Here is a 20006-nt window from a genome sequence, read left to right as displayed (position 1 = left end):
ATACTATTTGCCTTGTTTACTGATCTGTGATGGTTCATTCGTTGGTGTTTCGTTCTGGGGGCTGGCAACGTTCGGCTAAGACAGGACACCACTGTGAAATATATTAATGAGTTATACACCAAATATATTGTTTACCTTTCCTGATGGACACAGTCCCAGGCAGGGCCGTGCAGAAGGGGGGCGAAGGGGGCTTGAGCCCCTGCCCCTTTGAACCTTGATGCCCGAAGTACCCTTTTGCAGCACTTAAGGGGCGCCAAATTGAAGGTATGCTTTTATATCCTTTCTCAAATTCATGCTCCATGTGCCCCTTTAAACTTTTGAGCCCCTGCCCCTCCAATGGTCTCTGCACGGCCCTCGTCCCAGAGCGGATGGACTTGCTACCGTCTCAGCCCACACACACACACCGCCTTAATTAAATGCCTTCAACCGTGTGTGAATAGTTAACCTTTACTTATGCCATTCTTTTTGTAACTCTCACTATTTATATTCTGTCTTCCCTCTCGGTGCTTCACGTCCTGCCTGCGCGGCGCCGCAGTTATAATATACAAAGTTAACAAACAAGGAGTGGGAGTGGTCAGTGAGTGGCGGGGCGGGGCGGGGCGGGGCGGCCACTTCATCAAGTTAAGAGTTGCCACTTGCCACAATCACTATTACTGTAGGTGTGTAAGTAAGAGGCTTTTGATTAAATGCAGCAGTAGATACTAACCCGCCTACCTGCTGCCGCCACGAAACACTGAAGGACTGAACAAGTAATCTAGAATAAATAATCTGGAGGGTGGGTGGCTGGGGGCCGAGGATTGCGCTGTTGCCCGGATCAGCGGAGCCAGTTACCATATTAACTAACTTATTATATGAAATTTTGCTACCAGAATGATACTTATAATACTGCATAGCTAGATAGTAGGTACAAATTATGTACCTATATTCCTACTAATAATAATGATATAAGTAGGTATAAAGTAGATTAGGTGAACCATGTAGGCTTCTTACTGCTGGGAATAGCCAAACAATCATATATCCAATGTTTCTGCCTGTCTCTTTCCTTCCACGTGAAAAGACATAGAATCGGCCCTGTATGATTGCTTTTATTCAATTGACGACATCACGAAGCCTGTGGAAGATTACTTATTCACTTTTGAGTATGCGACAATTAACAGCATTAAGTGATGATATCTGGTGTGTCTTTCAGCATTTACAAGGTGTTTATATATATATATATATATATATATATATATATATATATATATATATATATATATATATATATATATATATATATATATATATATATATATATATATATATATATATATATATATATATATATATATATATATATATATATATATATATATATATATGGGACAGCTGGCCAAGGGCAACAAAATATGAAAAGAAGAGGCCCACTGTGTTGCCAGTTCCCTAAAAGACATAGGAGTTTGCCAAAATTCAAGACAAAAGTCTCGACACCTCTCTCTTAAAGAAGTCAAGTCAAAGGAGGAATACAGAAGCAGGAAGGGAGTTCCAGAGTTTACCATCATCTACTATGCTACTCAGCTTCTCTCTTACTCACCAGAATGCAGTGCAGCGTTGATTTCTTCCTTTACCAGTTAGATGTTAGCACAGCCCTACGTGCTGGCACTAAGGCACACTCACGCGGAATGAACTCAATGAAGCTTGAGATGTGAACCTTGGACCTTGAAATCACGCTAGCTCATTCGACACAAGTTCGACTTGGTTTTGGCTTCCAAATCTTCATATCGGCTCATTCGAAGTGTGTGAACATGATTGTTTTAACACAAATGGTGAGTAGGCAGGAAAATATCCCTTATCCACTATTGGCTCCATATGTGTTATAGAAACATTAATTCTTAAACGCATTGCTCTCTCAAGACTAAGTTTTCAAAGGCCGCATAGATTGCCGGATTCTCAAGCGTGTTTTCCTGTTCATACCGTAGAATTTTTTTTTAATTTCTCACTACAGCATTAACAGTACTCAAAAACTTATTGTAACTTCAGCTAGCGGTTTTTGAAAGTTGAAATGCAGCGGAGAAGTGTTTATCATAGAGTATAATTATCCGTATAGGATATACTCTACGATATGCCGTAGGTAGGCTCATGGCCATCAGAAGAGGGTTGGGGCAATGGAGTCATTCCCCCCCCCCCTGAAATTTATAAAGTAAAAAAAAAAAAAAAAATGCAAGGAAAATGCAAAATAAAAAAATAAAAAAAGGAAAATATATCAAATTGACGCCCATGCACCCCACCTGGCACTTATTTTCAGCGTGACGCCCAGTGTTATCCTAATGCCTTGCTGTAAGGGGCTCGTAGTTACAGTAATAAATTGATTTTTTTCTCAAGTAGAAATTAAGGTTAATAATGTGAAAAAAAATAATGAAATCAAATTTCCCTCACTATTTTCATTGTTACCAGCCCATCGTGATTTGATACTGGCAGAATTTTCATGGAAAATCTGTGATAAAATGACCTATTTCATCGCTCAGCTGTTACTCACACAATGGGACATCAGTACAAAATTTTGTGTTCACTCCCACATCAGATCATTTAGCATAAGAGGCATTAATACTTAGAATTCTTTACCACAGAGTGTAGTCTCTTCTCAAAATGTCATCGCTTTTAAAGCATCCCTAACTAGTCATCTTGGTACCATGATACTCTTTTCTAATACTGCTTGCCGTTGCGGCTCCGCTAGTTTTTCTCACCCACCCAACTGCCACAACCAGGTGAATCATTTCCTGCTTGTGTGACAAGGGAACTTCTTTAGCTGTTGTGAAAGTAATGATCTTTTTAAGACTTGAGAGTAATTGTTTACAATACATCCCTATTCCCCCCTCCCACCACCCACCAATAAATATTTTGAATTCTTAAATAACCTATCCTAGCAGGGGGAGCTTAAATTCATCCACCAGGATGCCAGGCTAACTTAACAAAGTATAAACCTAACCTAACAAAGCACCTCAAAAATGATCACTGGACTTAGAAAATCTTGAATTTCGGTACTCTCAAATACATACATGCCTCACAATTTCTCTATGTTTATGGCAAGGCCAGCAACCCCTCTACGTGTTGTGAGTTTTGCGCTTGTACTGGATGCAGCTGGATTGGAAAGATTTACTCTATGGAGTTAAGCATAGCTAATAAGTTTAATTTTTATTTCCGAAACTTAACTTTGGCAACATAGGTATCTTGCTGTGGAACTGACTAATAACTAAGTGTAGCTCTGGGGACAGCTATACACAAGTAAATCAAGTGAATGGAATTTCCAAAACTGTATGCGGCTTTCTTTATTTGTGAACAATTTGGTGTCCATCATAACTATGAGGTAGGTTTTAGTAAAGTTTATCAATATATTTCCTTTTTTATTTGTTTCCAAGGAAGTGCAGTAACAAAATATAACACTACAAATCTAACAACCATGAGTTCGTCTTTGCAAAAAAATTATTTCATTTTTGTGTGAATGTCCTCTTGACATGTAAGCACATTTCCACATTTCCTTGGGACCAACTCTCACAAAGTGGAACTTGTGTGATAGGCCCTGAAACACTCAAAATGTTGGCTATTCTGCTAACAGCACATTCCTCCACCAGGGAATACCACGTCCTCATGTCCGCACCTTCAGAACAAAACTGTCAAATTGAGCGCGTTTCTGCTATTTCTGAATAATTGCTGTTTTGTGAGGATAGTGTTTTCTCAAAGATTTGACTTTAGTTTTCTATCTTTCATGAGAATATGGAAGACATGTCTCTACTACGAGTATTTCTTAAAAGAAATGGAAATCATTTTAGCTCTTTGTTTATGAATACATTCTTAACTACAAGATGCCATCTAAGAATCACCATATGTATATTATTTTCCTCTTATCACAAACAATTTACAAACTCTGACACTGAACCTAATCTGTACTGGGTGAAGACACATGAATATCCAGCAGTGATACCCTCAGCAGTACTCATCCTGCCTCACTATGGTGCCTCATCAGTGTCCACTATGCCATTACCAATGATATCTATAGGGTTGTGATGGGGGCACATACGGGCCAAAGGGATTTCCAGTATTATTTGGGTCACACTTGCAGACCTCACACCCATTCTCATCCTTGACTCTTATGATGCCACAGTCCATGGGGCAAGGAGCAGAGCCCTCAGGGTATGGGCAGGCTCTGTTCACACCAGGGAAGACAAGAGGATTGAAGGGATTTCCTGGGTTAATTGGGTCGCATTTGCACACGCCACAGCCGTTGTTGTCTGTGTACCTGATGACAGCACAGTCTGCAGGGCAGGGTGCCTCTGCCTCACTGGGGCAAGATCTACGGACACGTTGTGCAGCTTGAGGAGGACCAAAGGGATTCCCAGTGTAATTAGGATCACACTCACACACTTCACATCCATTCTCATCCATCCTCCTGATGATGGCACAGTCCATGGGGCAGGGTGCCCGGCCATCAAGCATGGTGAGACAGTCAGTGCCATCGGCATTGAAGGTGGGAGGGATCAGAGGGTGGAAAGGATGCCCAGTGTCATTTGGGTCACATTCACACACCTCACACCCATTCTCATCCATCCTCCTGATAATCCCACAGTCCATAGGGCACGGAGCTTCCCCCTCTCCAGGGCAATGAGGATGACGAGGAACAAAAGGATTTCCAGGATCATTCGGGTCACACTTGCACACCTCACACCCATTCTCATCCACGGCCTTGATGACACCGCAGTCTTGAGGACATGGCACCTTCCCATCAGGGTACACAGGGCAGGCTTGGGGTGAGCCAGGCTGGCACTCGCAGCGAGGGCATCCTGTGGCTTCATCCATCACTGTGTAAGAGGGGCAGTCTGACGGGCACTCCAGCTCTCGAGGACACTGGCACTTACAGGAAGGACAACCTGTCTCCAGGTCCAGCTCAGGTCTGCAGTTACTTGGACAGGTCTGGGCAGGACAGGAGAAGATCTCAGAGGAACAAGAGCAGGTGGGGCACTGTCCAGGAGTGTCCACAACAGGGTGACATCCAGTGTCACATTGCAGTGCAGGACAAGCTGCAGACAAGGAACAGCTGAGTCAGACCAATAAGTCAACTTGTTATTTTACACTCAGTCACTAAACAATTAATTTCCACTTAATGATAAGCTGAGTCTATCTATCTATACAGTATACACAGTGTCCTCTTAGTGAAGGTACATACTTCATGATTTGATCACTCAAGTAATTCCAAGGCACAAACACTCTGTACACACATGCTGTGTTTTGCTTTATTCCATGAAAAATTCAAGTTTAAGTTGTGTTTTGTGGAAGCCATTCACCAGCATAGGTTTCTGCTTCCTCCTTGGCTTGCTACGCACTCAAGTGGCACTGTGTCATATTAAATCATAACATTTTGTATATAATGTACACAGTCAAAGCTTTACAAGAAACACTAGCAAAACACTAATAAAAATTTTGTATGTGCCACTGAGGAAAATGTATGTACAAGTAACAGCAATACAGTTCATGGTAAGTGACGGCCTGGTGTTCCTGCCACTCCTGTCCTTTTCAATATTCTTTCTAAGAATTATGCTTTGTTCCATGAATTATACTTTCATCTATATTCTTGTACTGATGGTGTGGATCTGTATTGTAATTTGATGATACCGTCTTGAGCTGCATTTCCATCCCAGAATTAATATTATCACATGAATATCATTTTCAAATACTACTCAGTGTTACCAAGTGTGATGTGAAAGACATCCTCACCATGGCAAAAAGATACATTTTGGTAATCAACTGATTGGCAAAGCTTGTTACTTTGACGTCAAAATGTCAATTGTTGAGTACTGAGGTGGTAACAGTTGCAGTGAGTTGCCATGTATGTTTAGAAAGTAGCACTTAAAAACCACTGCACTGGTGTGCTATCTATACATTTTCTTCACTGATACATAGAACTATTTAATTTGTCATTTGCTACCTCTTCTCTGTAAGGCTTTAACTGTGTACATTTTAGGCTACACAAAACAATGATCACTTTATGCCCCTCAGCACCACTTGAGTACATAGCAATGCAAGAAGGGAGGGAGGTTGAGGCTCACCTAGGCGAGCAGTTTTTGCAACACACAACTTGCACATTCATTTCTTGCAAAGTAAAGCAAAATATAGTAGTACATGTGTAAAGAGTATTTTCAACTTAGAATTACTTGAACTATCAAATCCCAAAGTATGTATCTTAACTTGTGGGACACCCTGCAGCTAGACTGGCAATCCCACACAGAATGGCCCACACCAAGCAAGGTAGCCCCATACTCTCATATACACCACACACTCATACACACATTCACACTCTTAACTCTGTCAACCCCTGTTGGTCTCATGGATCTGCCTAATACATCCCAGGAGCTTAGATATGTCACAGCTGGCTTAAAGGTAAACTAAGTGCCAATAGGAATGTGCTGGTAATGGTGATGTGGCTTGAAGGAACACAAGGCTATGTGAGATGAGACACAAATGAGGAAAGTACTAAAGGTATGTAATGTTGAATAACACAAATCAAAGAAAGTACATGTGCAAAACAATACAGAAGATGGGAGAAGAAAGATAATGTCAAGTTGTATTGTAAGATTTTTAAAGGATCACAGCAAGAGCTTACAAGTTTTTTTCTTATATCTAATGTACTGGATTATTTCCCTGCCACAAATAGTTACCTAATATGACAGTCTACACATCATTATGCTCTCTTGAACATACTAGTATGTATATTTCTTTAATACTTTGGGATCTTGTGTAAAATATTTTAAAAAGCCACATTCTGAAGGGAGTATTTTGTCCCCAATAATGCAAAAACTTTGTCTAACTCTCACTGAAATAATTAACTAAAACACCTTTGAACATTCAATATCTTCACTACATTTTGGTAAAAGTCTCAAGTTAGATTCTCTTTGCTTTTTTTCCTCTAATGATGTAGAGGCCTTGCTAAAACTATCACCAGAATAATGAAAGTAACCTAAAGAATGGCAATAACATTCACTAAAACCCAATGGCACTTGTTGAAATGAGACGCCGAAACATCTGAGAACATCTACACATCTCTCTACACACCCGGGTCACAATCCCACAAGGTGGCCTCGACAAAGCACCACACACTCACACACACACACACACATCATTCACACTCTAAGTCCTTCACTCCCCTGGTGGAAAGTGACAGTCTTGCAAACTACCCATACCATGTCCTAGGAGCTTGGGCATAGCAGGACTAGCCACACACGTCCACAGAGAGGCCCAACAACATACATTAGTCTATCTCTGCCCCTCATGATGTGACTGTTCCCTACCCACCACCACCTCCAATCCTGAGACCAACATGTACTTTATAGCAGCAGTGATGGCTGGGGCACTCACCTCTCTGGTCAGCATTTTCCTGTTTGGACTCACACGACCTGTACTGGACGCAGGTCAGCTCAGGGGGCGTCATACAGCGGCACTCTATCTTGCAGTCTGTCAGGCCCAGCACTTGTCCCACGGCCAGGCGTATGTTACCAAGGTGGCACACACCTGATGGTGCCAAAAAAATGAAATATGTGAAATAAATAGGGCAATAGATAAATATGTAAACAAATAAGAATAATAAGTGAATAAAGTACACCAAACTATGACCATTAAATAAACACAATAAACATAATAAATACAGACAGAAAAAACAGACACATCACACTGGGCATACACTCACCTGACTCATCAGTGGAGCCCACCTGCTGCTGCTGCTGTTGCTGCTGGTCTGAGTCAATTTTGGAGTCATCAGCTGTTTGGTGAAGAGAACAACTGTAACATGATGTCTTCACCAGCACAAAGCAATGTATTCAGGAGCAGCTGTGTTGAGTGAAAGATGCAGTGTGGGGAGGTTAAAGTGTCAATAGTGAAGAAAATCACAGCAATATAACATGCGCTTATCTTCATGAGCACACACTTATCTGAGCACTGTGACTGTGTTGTGGAGCTGATGTGTTGAAAGGAGGAGTGTGTCTACTGTGGAGTGGCTGAGAGGTCATGCAACACATCAGCTTTAGCCAGTATTAGAAATCTATTATTTGTGACATGTTATCATAATTGGTGATGGGCAATAAGCAAGTCAATTTGAAGTGAAGCCATTCCAATGAACAAAATTGACTGGCAATGATCCGGGATTAAGTAGGAAGCAGAAAGTAGAAATCAGTTAGGAAAAGAAAAACAGTACATATATAAATAAAAATAATAATAATAATAATCATACTATAGAATGAAGTGATAGAATAGGACATTGCTAGAAACTAAAACAGAGTGCAGGCAGAAGACACATTAAGAAATATAGTTTTCCATATAAAAATATAACAACTAGGAACAAACTTGATAATGGTATTGTGTGTCCAAAAATGCAATTCACGGATTCAAGACAAAATTGGATGCAAAAAAGAAGAGAGACGGGATGGCATGAGGCTACGTGTGGCTCTTTTCCTGTATGTCACTAGATAAATACAATTAACTAGGTAACACACACACACACACACACACACACACACACAACTGGTGATCAGAGATACATACCCATCTTGGAGTAAAGTAACTAGCGGGGTGCCACAAGGGTCAGTGTTAGCACCCAATATGTTTCAAGTTTATGTAAGCTATATTCACATTGGAGTAAACAGCTATATGAATTTATTCACTGATGATGCAAAGTTGCTAAAAGTTATCAAAACCAGAGAGGACTGTATACTGCTCCAGGAAGATTTAAATAAGATCTATGAATGGAGCAAGAAGTGAACATTAGAGTTTAATGAACATTAGAGTTTAATGCCAAGAGATGTCACATAATGGAACTAGGAAAGAGTAAGAGAAGATCAGTATGGAATTATCTGATGGGAGAGGAGCAAATAACGAAGACTAAAGAGAAAAAGATCTTGGAGTGATCATACAAGGAAATCTGAGCCCTGATAAACACATAAATAAGATATTTGGACTATCATAAAAGATGTTGACTAATATAAGAGTGGCATTTCATTACATGGATAAAGATATGATGAAAAAATCATCACAAGCATGATACGCCCAAGGCTGGAATATGCAGCAGTGGTATGTTTTCCATGTTCAAAAAAAGATATAAGAAAACTGGAAAGGATACAGAAGATTGCTACAAAGATGGTGCCGAAATTAAAGGACCTCACATATGAAAAACGACTAAAGGAAATGGGACTGCCAACCTTACAAGATAGAAGAGAATGAGGGGACCTAATATCAATGTATAAGATAGTAAATGACATTGAAAAGATAAACAAAGAAGACCTGGTGCTTTTGGCAGAAGAGGATGGAAGGACAAGAGGACATGAAAAGAAGATCAGGATGAGGCAATGTGTGAAGGTTGTTGGAAAATACAGTTTTCCACACAGAATGGTGGAAAAATAGAATGCATTGGATAATGGAATTGTTGCAGCACATAGTGTGCATAACTTTAAAGAAAAATTAGATAAATGGAGATATGGAGACAGGACACTATGAGCCCCACTTGAACCCTGTACAATACAACTAGGTAAACACACACACACACACACACACACACACACACACACACACACACACACACATGCATGGTCAGTACAGGAATATGAAGAAATGATAAGTGATACAGGAACATGTCTGGAAGAAATGTTGGGTGGCTGTGAACGAACTATAATGATGGGAGATTTTAATTGTAAAGAGGTGTGTTGGGAGGACTGGTCAATGGAAGGATCAGAGACAACATGGGGAAATACACTATTGACACTGGCAATGGAAAATGTGTTAACTCAGTGGGTCAAAGAAGATACTAGGTTTGGAGGAGAGGGAGCATCGTCAAGACTGGACTTGGTCTTTAGTACAGAGCCAATGGTCATTGAGGAGATGAGGGTGGAGTGCCCTTTAGCAAAGAGTGATCATGCAGTTTTGGAGTTCAAGGTGATAGACGAAGAGAAATCTAGAAGAAATGAAGAATATAAAGTGGGAAGATGGAATTATGCCAAGACAGATTTTGGAAACCTAAAGAAATTCTTTCAAGAGACAAATTGGATGAAATTCAAGAGTGCTAAGGAGCAAATGAAAAGTGGAAGGAATTTATAAAATATACAAAGAAGGTGAGAAAAATTTGTACCAATAAGACAACATAGAGAAGTTGGAAAGCAGGACTGGTTTAACGATAGATGTGAAAAGGCTAGAACAAGAAAAGAGGATGCATGGAAGAGGTGGAGAAGGAAAAGACGGATTAAGCAGTGGGAAAGTTACAAAAGAGCAAGAAATGAATATGTGTTGATTAGAAGAGAAGAAAGAAAGAAACAAGAAAAGGATATAATTGATAAATGTAAAGACCAACCAAGGCTTTTTTACAGACATGTGAACAACAACATCAAAAATAGAGAAAGTATTGAAAGTTTAGAAGTAAATGGAGTATACAGTGAAGATCCCAGGAAATGGCAGAGGCTATGAATGGATGCTTTCGGAAGGTATTCACAAAGGAGACTGCTTTTGACAAACCACTGGTAATGGAACAGAAAGGGATTATGAAGGAGTTTCAAGTAACGGTGGAGGAGATCAAGAACATGATGGGGAGTTTAGAAGTGAGAAAAGCTGTGGGACCTGATGGGGTATCAGGATGGATTTTAAGAGAATGCAGGAGCAATTGGCAGAAAAAGTTTGTGAAGTAATTGATGCCTCATTAAGGGAAGGTGTAGTGCCCCAAGACTGGAAAAGAGCTAACATTGTCCCAATCTATAAATCAGGTAACAAGAGAGACCCATTGAACTATAGACCAGTGTCACTTACAAGTGTGGTAGCTAAGATGTGTGAGAGGGTGGTGAAGACTAGATGGACAGACTTCTTGGAGAAAAATGACATACTTTGTGAGTGTCAATTTGGTTTTAGGAAAGGGCGTTCATGCACGACAAACCTGATATGTTACTATTCGAGGGTGATAGATGTAATACAGGAAAGAGATGGTTGGGCTGATGGAATATATCTGGATTTAAAAAAGGCCTTTGATAAGGTACCACACCAGAGACTGATCTGGAAACTTGAAATGGTAGGAGGAGTGCATGGCAGTTTACTAAAATGGATGGAAGACTTTTGGTAGGAAGAGAAATGAGAACAATAATTAAGGACAGACCATCAGAATGGGGATTGGTGGAGAGTGGAGTTCCACAGGGATCAGTGTTGGCACCAGTAATGTTCGCAGTCTACATAAATGACATGGTGGATGGGGTGTCCAGTTATGTGAGCCTATTTGCAGGCGATGCAAAATTGTTAAGAAAAGTGAGATGTGACAAAGATTGCGAACTACTCCAGGAAGACTTGGACAGAATATGGAAATGGAGCTGTACATGGCAAATGGAGTTCAACACGACAAAATGCAAGAAAATAGAGTTTGGCAAGAGTGAAAGAAGAATCAGGAGTATGTACAAGATAGGAAATGAAGACATAAAACCAGTCATGAAGAAAAAGACCTTGGGGTGACAATTACCAATGACCTATCGCCAGAGAGACATATAAACAAAATAATTGGAGAAGTATTGAACTTATTGAGGAACATAAGAGTGGCGTTCGTATATCTAGATGAAGAAATGATGAAGAAAATAATTACTGCAATGATAAGACCGAGGCTTGAATATGCAACAATACAGTGGGCTCGAACTTAAAGAAACACATAAGGAAACTAGAGAAAGTACAGAGGGCTGCAACGAAAATGGTGCCTGACTTAAGAGATTTGACTTATGAAGACAGACTGAAAAGAATGCAACTTCCAACCCTGGAAAACAGAAGAGAAAGGGGAGACCTGATAGCAATATACAGAGTGATGATTGGCATGGAAAAATGGATAGGGAAGATCTGTGTATGTGGAATGGAAGAATGTCGAGAGGGCATGGGAAAAACTAAAATGGCCACTTATAGGAGAGATGTGAAAAATATAGCTTCCCTCATAGAAGGGTGGAAGCATGGAATAGTTTAGACGTGGAAGTGGTCAACGCAAGGAATATTCATGATTTTAAGAAAAAGCTGGACATTAATAGATATGGAGACGGGACAACACGAGCATAGCTCTTTTCCCGTATGTTACAATTAGGTAAATACAATTAGGTAAATACACACACACACACACACACACACACACACACACACACACACACACTGAGCAAAAGTCATGTAATGGAGATGAAGAGTGGAAGATGGCCAAGAGGGTCATACAAGATGGGTGAAGGAGTAGTGTTGAAAAAGGTGGAAAAGGAAAAAGGATTTGGGAGTGATAATACAAGACCATGGACAGTTTGAGGCTCATATTGACAAGATGTTTATTTGATTAGAAATATTGGATTAGCCTTTCATTATATGGATAAAGATATGATGAAGAAATTAATTAGTACGATAATTAGACCAAGATTGGAATATGCTGGAGTGGTTTGGTAAAAAAAGAAGCATATAAGGAAGTTGGAGAGATTGCAGAGAATGGCAACAAAATGGTAGAATTGGCAGAAATGACCTATGAGGAGAGATTAAAAGAAATGAATTTGCTGGAACAAACAAGAGAAAGAGGAGATTTAATACAGGTTTATAAACTGTTGAATGGTTTGGATGAAGTGGATAATGAACAAATGATGTTGAGAGAGGAAAATTTAAATAGAACTACAGATCGCATAGTAAAAAGATAGAAGGAATATGCTTGAAGGATGTGAAGAAATATAGTTTACAGAGATGTGTGGATGGAATAGTTTGAGTGAGGATGGTGTCAGCAGTGTGCATAGTTTTAAAGAAAGTTGGATGTGTGTAGATATGGAGACAAAGAGTATGATAAGGTGTAAAATTACAACTAGGTGAATACAACTAGGTGAATACATGTATGTGAAGAAGTAATTAAAGCTAAGTGGAGTGAGTATCTAGAAAGTTAAAACATTCTGAGTGAAAGGCAGTTTGGTTTCAGAAAAGGAAGATCGTGCGTATCCAATTTATTAAGTTTTTATTCAAGAGTGACTGACATACTACAACATAGAGAGGGATGGGAGGATGCTATTTACCTGGACTTGAGAAAGGCTTTTGATAAAGTGCCACACAATAGACTGATGTGGTAACTAAAGAAGATTGGAGGAGTAAGTGATAAACTAGCAAAATGGATGGAAAATTACTTAGTGGGAAGAGAAATGTGAACAGTGGTGAAAGGAAAGAAGTCAGAGTGGAAAAAGGTAACCAGTGGAGTTCCACAAGGGTCAGTGCTTGGTCCCATCATGTTTTTTATTTATGGTAATGATATGCCAGTAGAAATTGACAGTTACATGAATATGTTCGTGGACAATACTAAAATTATGAGGAGAGTAATGAATGTGGAAGATTGTAACAAGTTACAGGAAAATCTTGATAAAATATATGAGTGGAGTAAAGAGTGGTAGATGGAATTTAATATAAACAAGAGCCATGTTATGAAAATGGGAAGAAGTAGATACAGACCAAACAGGGATTACAGACTGGGTGATGAGAAAATTGAAGAGACCAATGAAGAGAAAGACTTAGGAGTAACTGTGCAAAACACTTTGTCACCGGAGAAACACATTAACAAGATATTTTGGAAAACATATAACATGCTTCAAAATATTGGTCTTGCATTCCACTACCTAGATGAAGGAATGATGAAGAAGATACTATGCACTTTAATAAGAAGTTAGAATATGCAGCTTGTGGTCAACATGAAGAAAAATGTGAAGAAGGTGGAAAGGGTACAGAGGCTGGCAACAAGGATGGTACCAGGACTCAGGGAGTTAGACTATGAGGAACGAGTGAGGAAACAGGGGCTGACCACATTAGAAGAGAGAAGAACAAGGGGAGACATGATAACTATGTATAAATTGGTGAACAAGATTGACATATTGGACAGAGAGTTGATAAAGGTGACCACAAGTAATCATCTGAGGACATGGAAAAAAACTAATAAAAGACATCTGTCTAAATGACGTGAGAAATACAGTTTGATAGTATTGATAAGTGGAATAAACTGAGCAGTGATGTCGTTGATGGTGTGTGTCAATCAAATGAAAGAGAGATATGACAGGAGTGGCCAAGGAGGCAGGACACAGAGAGCTTAGCTTGGGTCCTGTAATACACAAATAGGTAAATACACACACACACACACACACACACACACACACACACACACACACACACACACACACACACAAGATAAAGAGGCTTGAAAATACAATGGTAAATACACACACACACACACACACGAACTTAAAGAAACACATAAGGAAACTAGAGAAAGTACAGAGGGCTGCAACAAAAATGGTGCCTGACTTAAGAGATTTGACTTATGAAGACAGACTGAAAAGAATGCAACTTCCGACCCTGGAAAACAGAAGAGAAAGGGGAGACCTGATAGCAATATACAGAGTGATGATTGGCATGGAAAAAATGGATAGGGAAGATCTGTGTATGTGGAATGAAAGAATGTCGAGAGGGCATGGGAAAAAACTAAAATGGCCACTTATAGGAGAGATGAAAAATATAGCTTCCTCATAGAAGGGTGGAAGCATGGAATAGTTTAGACATGGAAGTGGTCAACGCAAGGAATATTCATGATTTTAAGAAAAAGCTGGACATTAATAGATATGGAGACGGGACAACACGAGCATAGCTCTTTTCCGTATGTTACAATTAGGTAAATTAGGTAAATACACACACACACACACATCATGATGGCGGATGTGGTCGCTGAGCTCCAGAGCAATCATCTCTAATTCTACAGTTACCATTGCCTAAGAGTAACCAAGGTGGGAAAGGAGCTGGTAATGTTTGTCCCGTCTCCATATAGTCATGTTAACTGTTGATTAGCAAAATAATGTCCAGGAAGGTGAATATAAACTGTAGCCTGCGTTTGAGCCATCAGCTGGTTTGTTTACATCTGCAACATGGCGGCCGTGAACTCGAAAGATGAATCAGACTTCACAGGATTTCAAGGAATAATGGAGAAGAGCGTTTATGTGAAGAAAATTCTGGAGTTGGAAGGTAAAATTGAAAACTGTTTGAAAAGTATGGGGCCTGGAAACGAGTTATGACAATGTAATGAAAGAGTGTGCCGATATGAAGAAGGAAAATGAAGTACTGAAAGAGGAAGTTAAGCTAATTAAAGTGAATTGCGAAAATGTGGAGAATCTCTAGGAAAAGTGATGGAGAAGCAGGCTGAATGGAAAAAGTCAGGAAGTGGAAAGAAAGGAGGTAAATTACAAAGTTGCAAGTCTGGAAAAGGAAATCAAAGAGTCTGGGAGAAAACTTTGGGCCTTGCTGAAATTATAGATCAACAGATCATAGAAGAGAAGATTGCTGAGAAAGTGGTGAAGGTTATTAAGTCAAATGAGACATTGGTGAGGGAAACTGTAGACAAAAAGAGATGTGTGGTGATATTTGGTGTGGAGGAGGATAAGACACCGAGTAAAATGGAGAGAGAGAAAAACATAAAAAAGGTGATAAATAATATCATTAATGTGGTGCAGGAGGAGGGAAAAGACCTAGTACAAGAAATAGAGGACTTCCATAGAATTGGAAAGTTCACAGGAGAAGGTATGAGGCCAATAAGAATCAAACTTAAGTCACAAAAGGATGTAGATGAATTGGTGGAGAAGTCATGGAGGCTAGCCCAGCAGGAAACAACAAGGAAGATTTGGTTGAGAAGAGATCTCGGTGAAAAGGAAAGAGAAATGTTAAATGAGTTGAGAAAGGAGGCTTTGAAAAAAATGAAGAGAGGACAGAAGAGGAGAAGAAAGAGTTTTTCTGGAGAATCTTGGATATGAGACTGAGGAAGTGGTTCATAACCCAGAAAAGTACAGCAAGAAAGGACTAAAGAAACTTACATATGAGCGGAATGTAATGTATTCCAACATAAATGGAGTGATATCGGGATTTTAGAACTCAACGATTACTTGAGGGACAAGAACCCAGATATTGTGGGTCTTACTGAAACAAAACTGAGAGAGGAGAAGACCTGATGATGGTTGGAGAAGGAAATATAATGTTTGGAAAAGAAATAGAGTAGGTAAGATGGGAGGAGGAGTGATGTTGCTGGTTAAAAAGATATAAAGGTGGATCAAGTGAAAGAAGGTATGGGAAAGGCAGAAGTGCTAAAGATCAGAGCAGAAACTAATGAAGGAAAAAGAGGCACTACATAGTGGTGTACGTACCACCTAAGACAAATGCATGGTCAGTACAGGAATATGAAGAAATGATAAGTGATACAGGAACATGTCTGGAAGAAATGTTGGGTGGCTGTGAACGAACTATAATGATGGGAGATTTTAATTGTAAAGAGGTGTGTTGGGAGGACTGGTCAATGGAAGGATCAGAGACAACATGGGAAATACACTATTGACACTGGCAATGGAAAATGTGTTAACTCAGTGGGTCAAAGAAGATACTAGGTTTGGAGGAGAGGGAGCATCGTCAAGACTGGACTTGGTCTTTAGTACAGAGCCAATGGTCATTGAGGAGATGAGGGTGGAGTGCCCTTTAGCAAAGAGTGATCATGCAGTTTTGGAGTTCAAGGTGATAGATGAAGAGAAATCTAGAAGAAATGAAGAATATAAAGTGGGAAGATGGAATTATGCCAAGACAGATTTTGGAAACCTAAAGAAATTCTTTCAAGAGACAAATTGGATGAAATTCAAGAGTGCTAAGGAGCAAATGAAAAGTGGAAGGAATTTATAAAATATACAAAGAAGGTGAGAAAAATTTGTACCAATAAGACAACATAGAGAAGTTGGAAAGCAGGACTGGTTTAACGATAGATGTGAAAAGGCTAGAACAAGAAAAGAGGATGCATGGAAGAGGTGGAGAAGGAAAAGACGGATTAAGCAGTGGGAAAGTTACAAAAGAGCAAGAAATGAATATGTGTTGATTAGAAGAGAAGAAAGAAAGAAACAAGAAAAGGATATAATTGATAAATGTAAAGACCAACCAAGGCTTTTTACAGACATGTGAACAACAACATCAAAAATAGAGAAAGTATTGAAAGTTTAGAAGTAAATGGAGTATGCAGTGAAGATCCCAGGAAATGGCAGAGGCTATGAATGGATGCTTTCGGAAGGTATTCACAAAGGAGACTGCTTTTGACAAACCACTGGTAATGGAACAGAAAGGGATTATGAAGGAGTTTCAAGTAACTGTGGAGGAGATCAAGAATATGATGGGGAGTTTAGAAGTGAGAAAAGCTGTGGGACCTGATGGGGTATCAGGATGGATTTTAAGAGAATGCAGGAGCAACTGGCAGAAAAAGTTTGTGAAGTAATTGATGCCTCATTAAGGGAAGGTGTAGTGCCCCAAGACTGGAAAAGAGCTAACATTGTCCCAATCTATAAATCAGGTAACAAGAGAGACCCATTGAACTATAGACCAGTGTCACTTACAAGTGTGGTAGCTAAGATGTGTGAGAGGGTGGTGAAGAATAGATGGACAGACTTCTTGGAGAAAATGACATACTTTGTGAGTGTCAATTTGGTTTTAGAAAAGGGCGTTCATGCACGACAAACCTGATATGTTACTATTCGAGGGTGATAGATGTAATACAGGAAAGAGATGGTTGGGCTGATGGAATATATCTGGATTTAAAAAGGCCTTTGATAAGGTACCACACCGAGACTGATCTGGAAACTTGAAATGGTAGGAGGAGTGCATGGCAGTTTACTAAAATGGATGGAAGACTTTTGGTAGGAAGAGAAATGAGAACAATAATTAAGGACAGACCATCAGAATGGGGCTTGGTGGAGAGTGGAGTTCCACAGGGATCAGTGTTGGCACCAGTAATGTTCGCGGTCTACATAAATGACATGGTGGATGGGGTGTCCAGTTATGTGAGCCTATTTGCAGACGATGCAAAATTGTTAAGAAAAGTGAGATGTGACAAAGATTGCGAACTACTCCAGGAAGACTTGGACAGAATATGGAAATGGAGCTGTACATGGCAAATGGAGTTCAACACGACAAAATGCAAGAAAATAGAGTTTGGCAAGAGTGAAAGAAGAATCAGGAGTATGTACAAGATAGGAAATGAAGACATAAAACCAGTCATGAAGAAAAAGACCTTGGGGTGACAATTACCAATGACCTATCGCCAGAGAGACATATAAACAAAATAATTGGAGAAGTATTGAACTTATTGAGGAACATAAGAGTGGCGTTCGATATTTAGATGAAGAAATGATGAAGAAAATAATTACTGCAATGATAAGACCGAGGCTTGAATATGCAACAATACAGTGGGCTCGAACTTAAAGAAACACATAAGGAAACTAGAGAAAGTACAGAGGGCTGCAACAAAAATGGTGCCTGACTTAAGAGATTTGACTTATGAAGACAGACTGAAAAGAATGCAACTTCCGACCCTGGAAAACAGAAGAGAAAGGGGAGACCTGATAGCAATATACAGAGTGATGATTGGCATGGAAAAATGGATAGGGAAGATCTGTGTATGTGGAATGAAAGAATGTCGAGAGGGCATGGGAAAAAACTAAAAATGGCCACTTATAGGAGAGATGTGAAAAAATATAGCTTCCCTCATAGAAGGGTGGAAGCATGGAATAGTTTAGACGTGGAAGTGGTCAACGCAAGGAATATTCATGATTTTAAGAAAAAGCTGGACATTAATAGATATGGAGACGGGACAACACGAGCATAGCTCTTTTCCCGTATGTTACAATTAGGTAAATACAATTAGGTAAATACACACACACACACACACACACACACACACGGGACATCGTCGATGGCGGAGGTGGTCGCTGAGCTCCAGAGCAATCATCTATAATTCTACAGTTACCTAAGAGTAACCAAGGTGGGAAAGGAGCTGGTAATGTTTGTCCCGTCTCCATATAGTCATGTTAACTGTTGATTAGCAAAATAATGTCCAGTGAAGGTAAATATAAACTGTAGCCTGCGTTTGAGCCATCAGCTGGTTTGTTTACATCTGCGCAACATGGCGGCCGTGAACTCGAAAGAGGAATCAGACTTCACAGGGTTTCAAGGAATAATGGAGAAGAGCGTTTATGTGAAGAAAATTCTGGAGTTAGAAGGTAAAATTGAAAACTGTTTGAAAAGTATGAGGGCCTGGAAACGAGTTATGACAATGTAAAAAAGACTGTGCCGATATGAAGAAGGAAAATGCAGCACTGAAAGAGGAAGTTAAGCTAATTAAAGTGAATTGCGAAAATGTGGAGAATCTCTAGGAAAAGTGATGGAGAAGCAGGCTGAATGGAAAAAAAGTCAGGAAGTGGAAAGAAAGGAGGTAAATTACAAAGTTGCAAGTCTGGAAAAGGAAATCAAAGAGTCAGGGGAGAAAACTTTGGGCCTTGCTGAAATTATAGATCAACAGATCATAGAAGAGAAGATAGCTGAGAAAGTGGTGAAGGTTATTAAGTCAAATGAGACATTGGTGAGGGAAACTGTAGACAAAAAGAGATGTGTGGTGATATTTGGTGTGGAGGAGGATAAGACACCGAGTAAAATGGAGAGAGAAAAACATAAAAAGGTGATAAATAATATCATTAATGTGGTGCAGGAGGAGGAAAAGACCTAGTACAAGAAATAGAGGACTTCCATAGAATTGGAAAGTTCACAAGAGAAGGTATGAGGCCAATAAGAATCAAACTTAAGTCACAAAAGGATGTAGATGAATTGGTGGAGAAGTCATGGAGGCTAGCCCAGCAGGAAACAACAAGGAAGATTTGGTTGAGAAGAGATCTCGGTGAAAAGGAAAGAGAAATGTTAAATGAGTTGAGAAAGGAGGCTTTGAAAAAATGAAGAGAGGACAGAAGAGGAGAAGAAAGAGTTTTTCTGGAGAATCTTGGATATGAGACTGAGGAAGTGGTTCATAACCCAGAAAAGTACAGCAAGAAAGGACTAAAGAAACTTACATATGAGCGAAATGTAATGTATTCCAACATAAATGGAGTGATATCGGGGATTTTAGAACTCAACGATTACTTGAGGGACAAGAACCC

At 39.7% G+C, this 20006-nt stretch overlaps 1 protein-coding gene and 1 long non-coding RNA gene across 2 annotated transcripts in view; both read right to left on the bottom strand.

Moving 5' to 3' along the window:
- LOC123501920 overlaps positions 1 to 2080 on the bottom strand; it is a 113329-nt gene extending 111249 nt beyond the window's left edge. The window contains exon 1 of the long non-coding RNA XR_006673733.1: positions 1574 to 2080. This is a non-coding gene — a long non-coding RNA (uncharacterized LOC123501920). The remainder of the gene's footprint in view (positions 1 to 1573) is intronic.
- Positions 2081 to 3367: 1287 nt separating this feature from the next.
- The window catches only part of LOC123502143 (kielin/chordin-like protein), a 71634-nt gene continuing 54995 nt past the window's right edge, over positions 3368 to 20006 (bottom strand). Inside the window, exons 25-27 of the mRNA XM_045251363.1 lie at positions 7712 to 7783; positions 7384 to 7536; positions 3368 to 5051 (exon numbers count right to left, since the gene is read on the bottom strand). Coding sequence (XP_045107298.1) covers positions 4015 to 5051; positions 7384 to 7536; positions 7712 to 7783 — 1262 coding nt within the window. The 3' untranslated portion in view covers positions 3368 to 4014. The remainder of the gene's footprint in view (positions 5052 to 7383; positions 7537 to 7711; positions 7784 to 20006) is intronic.

The sequence above is a fragment of the Portunus trituberculatus genome, chromosome 10 (assembly GCF_017591435.1).
Source record: "Portunus trituberculatus isolate SZX2019 chromosome 10, ASM1759143v1, whole genome shotgun sequence".
Taxonomy (NCBI): Eukaryota; Metazoa; Arthropoda; class Malacostraca; order Decapoda; family Portunidae; genus Portunus; species Portunus trituberculatus.
Note: the sequence above shows the minus strand (reverse complement) of the source record. Positions and strands in the feature narration are given on the sequence as shown.